Source organism: Dipteris shenzhenensis, chromosome 5, assembly GCF_047967505.1.
Source record: "Dipteris shenzhenensis isolate YYH24624 ecotype China chromosome 5, Dip_SZ_1.0, whole genome shotgun sequence".
Taxonomy (NCBI): Eukaryota; Viridiplantae; Streptophyta; class Polypodiopsida; order Gleicheniales; family Dipteridaceae; genus Dipteris; species Dipteris shenzhenensis.
In genome coordinates, this window is record NC_141600.1 from 28,538,328 (window position 1) to 28,553,932 (window position 15,605).

The 15,605-nt window shown below is 40.1% G+C and overlaps 1 protein-coding gene across 1 annotated transcript; it reads right to left on the reverse strand.

The window, feature by feature from the left end:
• Positions 1–10,412: 10,412 nt before the first annotated feature.
• Positions 10,413–11,399, reverse strand: LOC147901826 (tuliposide A-converting enzyme 1, chloroplastic-like). The gene has a single exon (XM_087375038.1). It carries the CDS (start codon positions 11,386–11,388, stop codon positions 10,420–10,422), a length of 969 nt encoding a protein of 322 aa, XP_087231164.1. The 5' UTR covers positions 11,389–11,399; the 3' UTR covers positions 10,413–10,419.
• Positions 11,400–15,605: the final 4,206 nt, after the last annotated feature.

The window sequence follows — 15,605 nt, forward strand, 5'->3', positions numbered from 1 at the left end:
GATTCCGAAGCTACAGTTTCTTGGAAAGGTTTGTGAAGCATGCTGCTTCGGCAAACAAAAGCGAACCAACTTTGTCAGAAGTACCTCTCGTGCACGAGGTATTCTTGATTTGATTCATACAGATGTATGGGGTTATGCCCAGACCCGCAGCATCAATGGTTCACTTTATTACTTGACCTTCATCGACGACTATAGCAGATATTGTTGGGTCTACTTTCTGAAAGAGAAATCTGAAGTGTTTGCCAGATTTCAAGAATTCAAAGCCATGGTATAAAACCAGACAGGCAGAAAGATCAAGGTCATGAGATCCCACAGAGGAGGTGAATACATGTCTTCAGCATTCATGAACTTTTGCAAAAATCACGGCATTCGGAAGACAATTCACATGTGCAGATACTCCTCAGCAAAATGCAAGAGCTGAAAGGAAGAATGGGACTTTAGTAGACAGTGCTAGAGCAATGCTTAGTGAAAAGCATCTTCCGAATCAGTATTGGGTAGAAGCAATAGCTACAGCTAACTACTTGCTTAATCGGCTTCCTACCGAACCGATACAAGGTATGACTCCTTATGAAGCATTCACTGGACACAAGCCACGCATTGGGCATCTCCGCATATTTGGTTGTATAGCATATGCCCACATACATGATGATCATCGCAGGAAATTGGATGCGAAGTCACGCAAATGCATCATGGTTGGCTACAGTGAAGAAAGCAAAGCATACAAATTGTATGATCCCATCAACCGCAAAGTCATTATCTCCAGAGATGTAATCTTTGATGAGGAATCAGAATGGAAAACCTCACCTACACAGGAGATAGAAGCATCAACTTCACAGTCATCTACAGAACAGGTTGATGAAGAAGAGCAAGAATTGCCAGCAACACCCCAAGAAGCGCCACAGCAGCTCAGACGGTCTACTAGGGAAAGCAGACCACCAGCCAGATTGACATATGCTCAGAAAGGCAAAGCAATTCAGGTGGAAACCACCAACTATGCTCTTATGACTACCATCATGGCTACAGAAGAGCCAGTGTACTTCGAAGACGTAGTAGATAAGCCAGAATGGCAAACTGCTATGAATGAAGAAATGGATGCTTTGTATAAAAATAACACTTGGGAATTATGCGACCTTCCACCAGGAAAGAAGGCCATAGCCAACAAATGGGTATACAAAGTGAAGTACAATCCAGATGGCAGTATTCCGAGATACAAAGCCAGATTAGTTGCAAAAGGATTTGCACAACAATATGGCCAAGATTATGATGAGACTTATGCTCCAGTAGCAAAGATGGATTCCATACGGTAATTGATATCACTAGCGACACTCAGTAAATGGAATGTGTATCAACTCGATGTCAAGAATGCATTTCTCAATGGTTATCTAGACGAGGAAGTCTACATGCAACAACTAGCCGGTTATGTTGAACCAGGAAAGGAGAACAAGGTTTGCCATCTCAAGAAAAGTCTCTATGGCTTAAAGCAAGCACCCAGAAGTTGGTACAGCAGAATTGACAAGTATTTTGCTGATCTGGGATACATGAAGTCCAATGCAGATCATACTCTCTACTACAAAGTTCAAGGGGAAGACATTACTCTTGCACTTTTGTACGTAGATGATCTGATTGTGACGGGAAGCAAGGATAGCTTCATCAGAAAATTAAAACAAGACTTATCTGCAGAGTTCGACATGAAAGATCTTGGACTTATGCACTGTCGTCTTGGAATTGAGTTCTGGAGAGATTCAAATAGCACATTCATGAGTCAGCTCAAGTATGTTGACAGTCTCCTGAAGAAGTTTCATATGGCAGATTGCAAGATTGCAGCCACTCCCATGGAACAGAGTTTGAAACTTACTAAAGATTCAGAAAAGCCTACAGTCAATGACAGATACTACAGGCAACTCATTGGATCTCTTATATATCTGACAATCACACGGCCAGATATTTGTTATGCAGTAAGCTCACTAGCACAGTTTATGGCAAATCCAAAACAGTCTCACTGGAATGCAGCCAAAAGAGTCTTGAGATACATCAGAGGTACAAGACAGTTTGGGATAGAATACAGAGGAAGTCATCCACGGTTGCATGGATACTGTGACAGTGACTATGCCGGAGATCATGAGACCAGGAGATCGACACAGGGATATGCATTTTTCCTTGGTCAAGGTGCTATATCATGGTTGTCAAACAAACAGCCAACTGTTTCTTTGTCTTCGACTGAAGCAGAATATAGAGCACTCACTACAAGTGCATGTGAGGCTATATGGCTCAGAAGACTATTGTCAGAAATAGATTACTCTTATGAGTCAAAGCCAACAACAATATACTGTGATAATCAATCGGCTCAAGCATTGGCCAAAAATCTAGTATATCACTCCAGGACAAAGCACATTGATGTCAGAGAGCACTTCATCAGAGAAAGAGTGTTACTTGGTGACATCACACTGCAGCATTGTGATAGCAAAGAGAATGTTGCAGACATCTTTACCAAACCACTTGGTAAAGAGCTATTTGAGAAACACCGACTAGCTCTTGGTTTGATGCAGAGGAAGGACATTCCCATTAAAGGGGTGTGATGGAATGTAATGCTCAGTCCTTCTTCGATTCCCCAGAATCATCATCTTGAGGGAAGGCCTACTTCATGATGTTGATCTTGAGGGAAGGTGTTGAGAGTTCACGCTCAACATCATGTGATCATGTGTGCATAGCACCATCACGTGATCATATGTGCATAGCACTAACCTTATAGAGTGCTATAAAGGAAAGGGTTAGATCCCCTAACCCTAACCCTAAAAGAGTTTGTATATATTCTATTTTTTCAACTAAATCTAGTGTACAGTTAGTCATTTTGTGGTGTGCTCTCTAGCTGTGCCCTCTCTCCTCATCTCCACTCTTCTCCTCTCCCCTCTTCATATTTTGTCACGACTAGTGTTTGACATGCCTCCAACAAGGACACGCACAGTCCAATTGGCATTCAACATCACAACCGGCTCAATCAGATATACCTGACTCACGTCCACTAGTGCTCCGCCACAAATTGTTTGGCCAAAGTCTGTTTGACCCTAAGGCAACGTGTCATGTGTGATTGACACATACGAGGTCTGACCACCCCTCTTTCGACTAAAGGTGCACACACCACCAAACATTCGACTTCGCCCTGACTCCAGTAAGTCAACCATCCGCACCCCCAATTATCGCTTGCCAACTATCCACTGCCAAGGGAATTTTGTCCCATCCGATGCACAATTCGCAAGATTCAATGTACTCTTGCCTCCGAATGCGAGCATACAAACTCACCACCCACACTATGTGGATAATTCCCCACTTTCATGCAAAGCTCTAGCCTCAGTGCGGCCAATCATGAAAATTACACATGATACCGACACAATCCTCACAAGGACTCTCATAATCTGATGATGGGAGCTCGATGCAACTCTCCCCCAATCACCGACTCCAACTACTAGTCGACAACAAGCAAGCTCCACAAAGATCAACCAGAAAACACTAGTTCCCGCAAGCTCCACGCCACACGAACTGCTACACATGGCACCAAAACGTAAGTTTCGCCCCACAGCGCCGATCTCTTCTTATCCTCAACAGCCATCCCTCGACCTCCTCATCTCTACCGCCCTCCTCGACTTAGACATGGCTCCCAGGAAGAAGCCGACGACCCCCGCACAAAAGAGCCCATGCCAAAGCCCTACTATAGAGAAAACCGTCATGGCGAAAGTGAACAAAGAGATGGAGACTATGAGATGCCACAGCCAACATTGAAGAAGCAACTACCTTCCCCGGATTCAAAGTTTCTCTCAACATGCAAAAAAACCAAAAGTGGCTGAAGAAGATCGGCTTGTTACACTATGTGACAATGCCCTGGGCGGCTTGGAAATCCTCACCTAATGCTCTTAAACAATATGAGTATTTCCAAAAAATGGGAGGTAATTTGATAGATACCTTGATGGTGGTTACCCCCAAAGTCGTTGCTGAAGTTTTCCAATTACTATTGATAAGGGAGGAGGTAACATATCAAAAGGATATTGATTGAGTGACCCCCCTGAGTTCTCTCTGAGCCCCAATCTTGCTTGACTTTGGTAGCTCTCAACCATGGCCTACCCAAGAGCATGTTGTAAGCAGAATCTTTTTCCTCCATTCTGAGTACCACAAATGTAAGTGTGAAGGTCATACCCATGATTGTAATTTCTTGCCCTCTCAAGATTCCAAGAGGTTGGATTGTTCTTTGGTCATCCATCCTCACTTGGAATGGTGCTGGAACTAGCTCATTATAGCAAAATTTTTTAAATATATCCTCTGATAGGATATTCACACCTGAACCTCCATCAACTAAAACTTTTGGAATTTTTTGCCTTTTGTATATGACATCAATGAGTGGCACTTGATAGTCCACATAGATGTATAAATGTATGGAGTCTCTTCTTCATCATCACTTGCTTTATAGTCTTTGTCTGTATATGACTCTTGTGTTAGCAATCCCTTGCAAATTTGATGTTTGGAGGTTGGAACCAAGTTCAATAACTGGTCAAGAGTGATTTGAACTTGTGTCTCCATAAGCTTTTGGTAAAAGACTGTATGATCTTCTTGTTTTGTATTGAAGCCTTCTTTCTTCTCATTGTCAATCATCACAGGCATCTGACTTTTTTTTGCTATGATGGAATGTAGGACATCTTGTGGTTTTGCTATTATATCTTTGTTTTCCCTTTTTGGTGTTTCTGACCCTGTTCTGTCTGCAGAATGCATATTCTATTTTGCAGATGTGTCTTGTTTTGAGGACGCTTTTTTTGTGTAGTTTCTATCTATTGCAATCTGTTTTGATGTCTTTTGACTACTTTGAGGAGCTTTAGCCTAGTTGCTATCTTTGGTTTGTTGTATAGACATACTACTGTCGGATCTGTTTATATTGACTGATTCCCTTGCCTTTGTTTTAAATGTGATTCTCTTTCTTGACATCCTGCGAAGAATTGTTGGCAAGTACTTGTTGCAATGCTTTGTTTCTTGTCTCATTTTGAGTAGGCCAATTCATTGCCTTGGCATTGTCTCTTTGTGTTTCTCCCAATCCTTGTAGAGGCTTTGTATTTTGTGACCTTGTAATTGTTAATGCATGAGTAGTATTTGGACTTTGCTGATTGTTGTAACTGTTATCCGGATTATGAGGAGCAAACTGATCTAGGAGACTAGACCTAAGCTCTGATACCATGTCAAATTAGGGGATCAAGCTCTCCTAGTCATGAGACAAAATCCTAATACAACACTAATCTAAGGAGGATGCAACCTAAGTGCAAACATGATGAAGAGAGTGCTCATGACATGTACCTCAAGTCAATTAGATTCCAAGATAGATAAGCTTGGACTCATAAAGAGAACATGATAAAGAGATTGCTCATGACATGTACCTCAAGTCAATTATGTTCCAAGATAGATTACCTTGGACTCAAGATAGATTATCTTGGACTCATAAAGATTAGGTTCCAAGATAGATTAGCTTGGACTCATCTCGGGGGGGTCACTATGTACAAACCCTCTATATCACATGCATTCAAGACCTATTTTTAAAATCCCTTATCTGTTTTTCATTAATAAAATGTACCCTTTTTCTATACAAATCTGTAAAATTTTCCCAAAATTGTTTTAAATACTCCCTTATGTAAATTAACTTCTGTAAAATTTAGACATTAAAAATGTCCTTCTGTTGAACTCACATGATAGGGTTACATATGATGAGTGACCCCCCCGAGGGACTCATAAAGATAGATTAGCTTGGACTCTTGAGATAGTGCAAAGTGCTTGATTGATATTACTTCAGATGAACCTCCCTTTTATAGGTGAGGGTACTTACATCCATATGCTTGCTCACATGTGGGATATCTCCTCCATGCCATGTGGTAGCTTGCCCTTTACTCATACCTTTGCTCTACATGTGCTCATGGCACCACAACTCTCAACATACTTGTAGAGGAAGATTATCTGGTAAAATTATTTTTGCTTCAACTTGCTTTTGTTTTTGTGGAGTTGTCATTTTGCCATCTCTGCTATTGTTATCAGTGTGAGGTAGCGTGAACCAAAGACTCTAGGAATGAACGCTGTGAGGATCGCCAAATGTGTTCAGAGTGGATTCAACTAATGAAAACACATAACACATGTCAACTCAACTGCTACAAGTGCAAGGAGTTGGACGAGAGACTGACAAGAGTCGGACTGCATGTAGACTGAACTAAACAATGAAATTTGCAAAACGGATATTTTGAATTATGCTTCAGCAGAGATAAACAACAACTCAACCTCAAAATGGGTTGTTACAGGACTTTTATAACTGTCTAGATCCCTTCCGACTATGAGGATTACCAAAAAGCAAGCGAGCCAAAAAAAGCGAGCGATAAAAAACAATAAAAGATTTTTAAATCCCCCATTTTAGTAGCACAAAATAATAACTTATTCAAAAGTGCATATGTTCCCTCAATGCTAGAAGGTTAAACATGCATATAACTTTAAAGCCATTAATACTAATTTCACATCATCCATGAGACAGTTTGTATGTTTAATTTCCAAGTCATTGTTTGTATCAAAGACAAACCCTACTGCAATCAAGTTCTCTCTTTCCACTTGAGTAATTGAGATCATCTTCCAAGGACTCCTTGCATGGATTAGTCTAGATTCCATGCATATGTAAATGCTTATCTTTTTTAACTCTGTTCACTCTTGGAACAAAACCCATGTTTCTTTGTTATTGCAAAAATATCCTTCCCTAATGATTTATTCTTACCTCCCACTAATCTTACCAATGCAGCAAACTGACCACAAATTCATATTTTGGTGCATTAAATTTTACTAGATGGTGCACAAAGACAGGATAATCATCTAAAGTACGCCTTGCCATTTGATTTGATATGTAACATGACCACGTTTGGACTTGTAAATCAAAAGATATAGGCATGTGAAAATGTCCTCTTTTGGGCCAAAACAGGTTAACGCGCTCCCTGTTTTGGCTCAAAAGAGGACATTTTCACATCCCTGTATTTTGGCAAGGTGTCAACATTTGATTGCTTTGGCCCAAAAGATGAGTTTTTAACATCCCTGCTTCTTTTGATTATCAAATATAAATGGCATAATGTTATATATCAATCAAATGACAAGGCATGATTTAGATGATTATCATGCCTTTTTGCACCATCTAAAAAACTTGTGTGCATTAGAGTATAAATTTTGTGACACATAACCAACTTTTTGAATACTTTGTACTTCAAGCAATTATTTTATAAAAAACTTAGATTCTTTCTTTGCTTGCTTGATTTTTCAACCACTTCAACTAATTGTTGCTTGCTTTTTTTGGCTCGCTCGCCTTTTCTCGCTCGCTCTATTGACTGCCTCTCCGACTATTACTCGACTATTATAAGTCTGCAGTCAGTTATATCTTTTAGTAATAGCCCTTGTTACAAAACATCATGCTATTGCATTAGCCCACTACTTATCAGTTACAGACAGTGGTATCCACTACATGCTTAGTAACCGCCTTGTGCCATGGGATTGACTTATCCTAACCTATGCTGACCCTAGGTTATTGGCCATGTAGGTGGAGACTAAGTCTTCAATAGGAACACATAAGGACCTTGATCTGTATGTTTCCTTTCTTTAATATAGCCCTATATAAATAAAGCTCTAAGTTGTTACTTTACCATTGCTAACAATAGGATTTTATCTTGCAGAGGCATAAAGGTTATTGGATGTCTTGGATCATTGTCCTCCAAATGTGGACCTGCTTGATAGTGTTGATATTTTTAACTTAAAGGTAAGGACATTTGTGGATTTTCAATGGTGTTTTTGGCCTCCTCAATTATATAAACCATATCCTAAGGTTGTTAAGTTTGTGCAAACCTGTGCCACAATAGGATGATCCTCATTCATGTGGGTGGAGGACAATGATCCATGCCATGTATTTGTTGGATACTTACTAAGTTGCAGATTTGCCATCAAACAAGATAACTATATAAATCTATATATTTAGAATGACTCTTGTACAAATGCCATTGTGAAACAAAATATAATCTAATCTTTCTTATTATTTTTCTTGATTACAAGTTTCATATGCTCATGAAGTATCCCAAGGGAGATGCAAAGTGAGATCTAGGGCTAGTGCTTTCGGAAGCAAGGAGATTGCTGTTGCTGAAGGGAAGGAGGAGGGGGCTGAGGACAATCCTAAAGTGGAAGAAAAGCTTTCCAGTGAGGATCCACAATAGCCTGATGAGCAACCTTAGCCTTCATGGCAGCCTAATGAGCAGCCTCAGCCTGATTAGCAGCCTCCTTCACAATAGCCTTTATCTGCATAGGAGTAGCTACATATTGTCATCATAGTTGCAACGACTTTAGAACTCAGTTTGAATTACCTTTTCTCACAATTGAAGGAGGAATGTTACAACTCAAAGTATGTATACATCTTTAGAGCTAGACTAGCAGCATAGCTTCTCTAGTATGTTTCTCCAATAATTGAGAGTGTAGAGCTAGACTAGTAGCAAAGGTTCTCTAGTTTCTTCTCAAATAACTCAAGAAGAGATGACGACGATGAGATGTTGAAGTAGACGTTAGAGGAGCAAATGGTACAGGAGGAGCTGGTGCACGAGGAGAAGATAGAGGATCGTTTAGGTGCATCGGAGCCTCCTGAAGAGTGTCTAGGTATAGCGGAAGCTAAAAGTCTCCAGAGTCCACCGCCGTTAGCAATAAAAAGTGCATTTAGAACAAGATCATTGTTTTGCATACCTTGAATGGATACTTGTTAAATAGGTCAACAAAAACCGTGATTGGCATGCATATATTGAGTTTACAATTCTTGTATCAATGCTTGGACATAAAGATCGTTAAAATTCTGCAAATAGCTTAGCCCTATATGTCTCTGTCACACTACTAGGAGGCACTCGCCAATCTATCGTATTGCATAGTAGAAGATCTTATTTCCTCAACACATTGTGAGTGTTTGCTTTGTCCAAAAATTCATTAAAATCGTCATAGAAGAAGACACTTGTCTGCACTAATTGAGTTGTAGATCTACCTTGATATTGTAATTCTCCTATTGCTCCATGCAAGACATCCAAGAATCTCAAAATGCACTCCACCGGCTACCATTCTTCATATGATGAAAACCAAAACACGTTTTAGTTTACGGTGAAAATAGAAATGTTCAAAACTACCATTCCAAAACTGAGAGGGTTAAAAACTCACAATTGGGCTTGTGCTGTGGAAGATAATATGGATAATCATGCAGCACAAGTTCATTGTGCATATATACATGCTCAACTAGTATTTCCTTAATGCCTTTCTTACCATCTATTATTCTAAAATCTTTGACCCTACCTTTCCAAGAGGAAAGAAATATATTATTCGACCATGGTTTTCTCCTCATTAGCTGCATTAGCACCCAACTTCCTTTCAACACAACCATCTTTTGCCAATGACCATCTGCATTCACCCTATTGGCAACCTCTATAGATGATATGCATGTTGTAGGTCACCGAGAAACAATGCTCACCTCTATGTCTTAGTCTTTTGCATTATGAGTTACACACCGCTTAGCATTGGGACACCTTGGGTTTCCTGTTGCCGCGCCCATGAATGATTCGCGAAAGAGAACCAAACTTTCAAATGGGTAAAATGCAAGCGAGAGAACTAGGACAAAAAGTAGGAACACAGGCAAGAAAGACGCCCTGGGTGCCTATTGCCATTGATGGAAAGTTCGAGCACGAGAAATGGGGGGGGGAAAATAGGCCCAATCTTAAACTCAAGAAAGCACATTTGAATCTTTGATTCGTACTAGCAGGAAAACTTGTTTAAGATGGAAATCATATTTGAGTTTGTGATCTTTTTTGAAAATGACTTGTTGTTAGGTTTATATAGTTGTACATCCGTAAAGTTTTGTCTCTTTCTCATATTATGTGAAACTATTTTGTATTTTCTCTATTTTCTCAACGTTACGTTGGCCCTCTTGGTCATTTATGGAATGGAAAAAAGTAGAGTGACTCTTGGCAAGAGAAAATACTCACAAGGTTGAAGGATGGTTTTTTGAAGGCCCACTTTCATGATATTATGTCATCTTTTTGTTTCCACTTTATTCTCTTTCCTTGCTCCAAGTGGCAAACAAATAAGAGAGCACGGCAAGAGAATAAAGTGGCAAACAAAAAATGGTAACCAAGTGGCAAACTTCATGAGAGTAACTTTAAAAATGGGAGCTTCAAATGGAAGGTGGATGATTGCTCAAGAGCAAACACAAATAAGAACTTATTTTCATTATGTTCAATGCATGTTACATCATATAAAATATTTCGTGTGGGTGAGATTGAATTTTGGTCATTTGCATGAAAATATTGATCAAATGAATTTACATGACATCAAAGCATCATAACTTTGAGCTTGACGAGCACATCACACGACAGAATAATTTAGGAAACTACTCAACTCTTCGAGAAACGGCACCACATTCTCGCTACTTGGATTTTCAAGATGGAAAATATGCCCTTCGTTTTCAGAAATGAAGAGCTTTGCCTGCTTTCCTGCTTCCTTCAAAGCCTCGTAGTAGCGCACGCCTCTTTCTTTCAGCATATCCTCGCTTGCAACGGCTACCATCACCCGAGGTAACGCTGCATCTACCAGGGAGGGCGCATCTGCAGCTAGCGGATTGCTGAAAGGATGGTCTTTGCTTGCTCCGATGGGCAAACCTAATTTCCAAAACTGTTTCAGGTGCTCTAGCGGTGGGCTGCGTGACTCGGAGTCTGTTGGCACCTCGCTTGAGAAGAGAGGATGGATGAGAATCATCCCTTGCAAATGAAGGTGCTCCCACCTCCGTTTTGCTGCCATTATCGCCACTTGATGTGCAATGTTCGCTCCCGCAGTGTCGCCCGAAAGAAAACACTTGGAGAAATCGGCATGGGCGCTAAGCCAGGGATCAAGCTCACGGCCAGCGCCCGTAGCAGTTTCAAGGTTTTGGAGCTCTGCCTGTCGATGCAGCCAGAGAAGGGCATCGAAGCAATCGTCGTAAGCGGCGGGCAGACGATGTTCTGGAGCCAGGCGATAGTCGACGGATACGATGAGGGTGTTAGCAAGGGAAGCGAGCTTGCAGAGGAAGTCATGGAAAAGAGGAAGGGCGGTGCTACCGTAGCAGAATCCACCGCCATGGATGTAAAGAAGGGTGGGGAGCTTGGATGAGGTGGGAGGGAGGTAGAGGCGAGCTGAGGTGCCGAGGCTATGGTTGAGGGTGAGGTCCTTGGTAGCAACGAGTGCTCCATCGTCGAAAGATGGATTTGCAGGCACAGGAGGAGGATCGTATGGCAACCTCAAAGTCGACCCATCGCTGAATACGCTAAGCTCTCTCAATTGGAGGACGGTGGTCGGCATGGCTATGGAGTTGTTTTCTGAGGGAGATTGATAACCTCTCAGAAGATTGGTAGCGACTCTGTAAGAACTTCGGACGAAATATATAAGGTCCCTTTTTCATCATGCATGATGTCACCTCCATCGGTGACTCCTCATTTGTACTCCATTTGTATTGAAATTTCCTATTCAACAGGTGGCCTAAGGACGTGATATTTAAGAAACTTCCTTTTTAGATTTGACATGGTACACAATTTAACTTTCTATTATCTTGGTAATTACAATCTTAAGCAACTTCTTGTATTCAAACATTATTTAATATTTTTTTCCCACACCATCAAAGAGAGAGAGAAAGAGAGAGGAAACCATTTAAAGCTTCTATATTATTTTCAAGATTCAAATGTCATCTCAAAAAGACCTTGCAAGGATTTTAAAAACTTCTTGAACTCTTCCACTACTATGAACTTTACATGCTTCACCCCTGCTTCACTTTTGTGTGCCTCCTTCAGTATTCAGAACTTATCGAAGCAACCTAGTTGGATCATTTATCTCTTTCCTCATTTAAAAATATTATGGAGAAGAATGAGCATGTAAATCAACATCTTTGTTTTTAATTGGTCCCCGATCACTAATTCATGATGCAATAGTCAGTTCTGGCTCATTAACATAGCCTTTATGTTTGAGAAAGACTCTATCATATTCATTCTTTTTCATAGATTAATTTCATTTTCCCTAATGTTGTTCCAAATTCCTTTGAATGTACTAATATTGTAACTAATGTGACCAAACAACATCTTTGGGCAGCTCCCCTACTATTGCTATTCATGGGAGTGTGTAGTGTGCACTCATCTTTTCTATATGGGAAGGGAGGTACTCATTCATATGGGAGTGGGTGCTCTCCAAACTTGGGGGAACAATATAAAAAAGATCATTAAGTGTGAGTGAAATCCCTCTCTCTTCTTTTCCTATCCATAATGGCTTCTCTCTCCACATACGTAAAATTTCAAAGCACGTGTAGTTGTAGAGGTTCTAAATAGGTAAGCAATGAACTCCCTATGTTGATGCATGTTAGGAAAACTAGGGGAAATTTACTAAGAAAAAAATATATGCTCGTGTTTGAAGTTTGCACAATGAAAAAATGGATATCCTGAAAAAGAAATAAAAAGTCTCTCATTACGTCAATGAGGATCCAACCCATTGAAGCTATATGTTTAATTGACAAGGTAGTTTCAATGAGTGGTATGGATATCTAATTGCATTTAATCACACACCTTGTGGATGAGTTGTGGATGAAGTTGCTTTACATAAGCATTATGCATTATGAATGGACATCTTTTTGGAAACATTCATTAAGGTATGCAAAGGGTATGTAAGGCAAAGGAAAGCATAGAGTGTAGCATAGCAGAAGGATGGCTCATACAATAGTCACTGTTTTATGTCACTGAGCTTTTTACGACAATTGAATCCATCCATGTCAAAAAACTTTTTTTTAAAAGAAAAAAAGAAAAAGAATCCATCCATGCCTTCAATCTTGACTTTAAGGGAGGATAGAGATGATCCAAGGGGTGAGGGAGAGAGTACACAAGGAAAGGAGAAGCAAAGAAAAATAGGCATGTCCTTGGAATTAACATCTTTTCTTCTACATGTGTGGAGAAGTGAAGAAATGGGAGGGATTTCATGTTTTGACATGAAGTGGGAGGGACTTTCAATGGGTGAAAGAGTGGAATTTCTAGAGAATGATTGGCAATAAAGTTGCCACTGCCCTTGGACAAATTTCTCCACTACCTAATGTGCAAAAATCTATCTGGCCCTCCCTCTCTTACACATTCACATCCTCCTCGGATTCCCTGGGAGGCATCTTACAATGATGCCACAAACTCTTGTACTGCTAATTTGCTTTCCTCCAATTTTTCCTCCATTAATGCACTAACTTTGTACTCGAGTTGGGATTTACAAGAACCATTGCTTCACTTGGGTTGGGGAATTTTACCTATACAATTTATCACATCCATGGATACCATCATAATATGCTCTACCTCTTGCATGTCCTTATGTTTCACCTTTAGACACCTCAAGGCTTTTCTTACATTTGCATATGATGTGCCCTCTCCCTCATGCTCACCCACACTAGCACATACAGTCTCACATGTACTCTCTCCCTCACCCCTTTCCTTATGTACTCTCTCCCTCACCCCTTGGATCAATCCCTTGAAAGTTAAGGGAAACCAAAGGACTTTGGGTGACCTTTATGATAGGCCTCTAACACACAAGCATACATCAAACACTAGAAAAAGGCTGGCAACTCATATACTTCAGCAATACACATTGCAACAATCATGACTTCTACATCGACAACCCATACTGTTAATTTCCGCTTTTACAAACAAGAACAACAATAAAAAAAGAGTCTCTCATATACAAGGAATACTTTGGGCGGATGCAAAGTAGGAGCACCACCCTTCTTCCGATCCCAAGACACTCAAAATCTTTCAAAGCTACACAAATACATCAACTTTCCTACTCCTTTTGAAACAAAAATAGGTCGCCGATCATATTTTAGATTTTGGACCATATCACCTGCCAATTTAGACCTTGACTTCTTTTAGAAATACATAGAGCTCAAACTCAGCTTTCCAACAACAACAAAAGCTACTAGATCCGAGTTATATATCAAAGAAAAAATAGTTACTTTTGGTTGTTTTTTGGGAGCGCTTTTTTTTTTGGAGCTGTGCCTGCTTTTTTGTCTGCATGCTTTTTTCCCATGCCTTTACTAGCCTACCTACCACTAGTCCCATAATAAACAATCAAATCCTATCTTCATGGAAATAAGCAACTAGTCCTAGCATGCAAAACATGACCTAAGAAACATAATATCATCAGTTCCCACCTAGTTCCTTTCACTAGCAATTCAAAATTGGGGTCCTCAAAATCTGCCTACCATTGTTGCCCACCCCTCAGCTACAGGCATTCATGTCGAGCAGTACTTTTGCTTTGTCTTGTGATCCCCTGGATCAAAAGGAAATAAACCCTTCCTTATGTGCCAATCACATTGCCTTGAGTGACCTACATCTGAGTATATTTGAGTCTCTTGTCCCCATATCTTCAAAGTCTGCCAATGTTTAAATCTCGTGTCCATGTGTCTTCAAAGTCTGGAACCCATGTTTTAATTCTCCAGTATGCATGCCATCTTCAAATCCAATTCTCGAATTGATTCCTCAAATCTCCAATCAAGAACCTTTTGATTGTGAATGGTTGGTGTATACACTTCTCTATTTGGGAACTCTCCATAAGATGCATCATGCGTTGAGTCATGTGGCAAAACATCACGTGCTACCTTTACCTGGTCATCCAAGATTCCTTCATTGCATATGATCTGGAAAGATATATTTATTATTATATCAAAGGCATCCAACTCGCAAGCTTGCACTTGTAGTGCATCGATACCATCAAGAGACATATCCCCATGAGAACCTTCGACCCTCTTCTCCTTCATTAGAGTTGCTACAATAGGCTTGTTCCCCTACTCTTCATTATCATCCTCGTTGTCCTCACATCTTGTTTGCATTAGCACTACCTCTTCATCTATATGGGGTTGATATGGCTCATGCCCACCCCATTGTCAGCCTTTAAAATTTCTTCTTGTAAATTAGCCATAAGTATCTCCTCAGGGGGGTCACTCGTCATATGTAACCCTATCACGTGAGTTCAATAGAAGGATTTTTTTTATTTCTAAAATTTACAGAAATAAATATACATAAGGGACTATTTAAAATAGTTTTGGAAAAAATTTACAGATTTGTATAGAAAAGGGGTACATTTTATTAATGAAATTTTTTACAGATAAGGGACTTTAAATATAGGCCTTAAACGCACGTGATATAGAGGGTTTATACATAGTGACCCCCCCGAGAGTATCTCTGCCTCATGTACAATTGCATAAATGCATCCCAAGCATCTACCTGGGTGCTTCTAATATTCATTTTTTCCAATTCGATGGTGACAAATGTCCTTGTTTGGTGTGGGCCACTACGTGAACCACTTTGCTGAGTTGTGGCACAAATGGAAGGGTTATTTGCATCCTCAAGTCCCACTCAAAATACCAAAGGTCAAAATATTTATTGCTATGCTCATGCTAGATGTCAAGTTGACGGTGTAATTGAAGAATCCTTGTTAGTGTGATGAAGCTATTGAAATTGCATGACCCAAGCAATGGAAAATGCATTGGTTGGGTTTGATTAATG

What these genes read in the sequence shown, in the direction of transcription:
- LOC147901826 (XM_087375038.1), bottom strand. Translation starts at nt 11,388, where the DNA reads ATGCCGACCACCGTCCTCCAATTGAGAGAGCTTAGCGTATTCAGCGAT.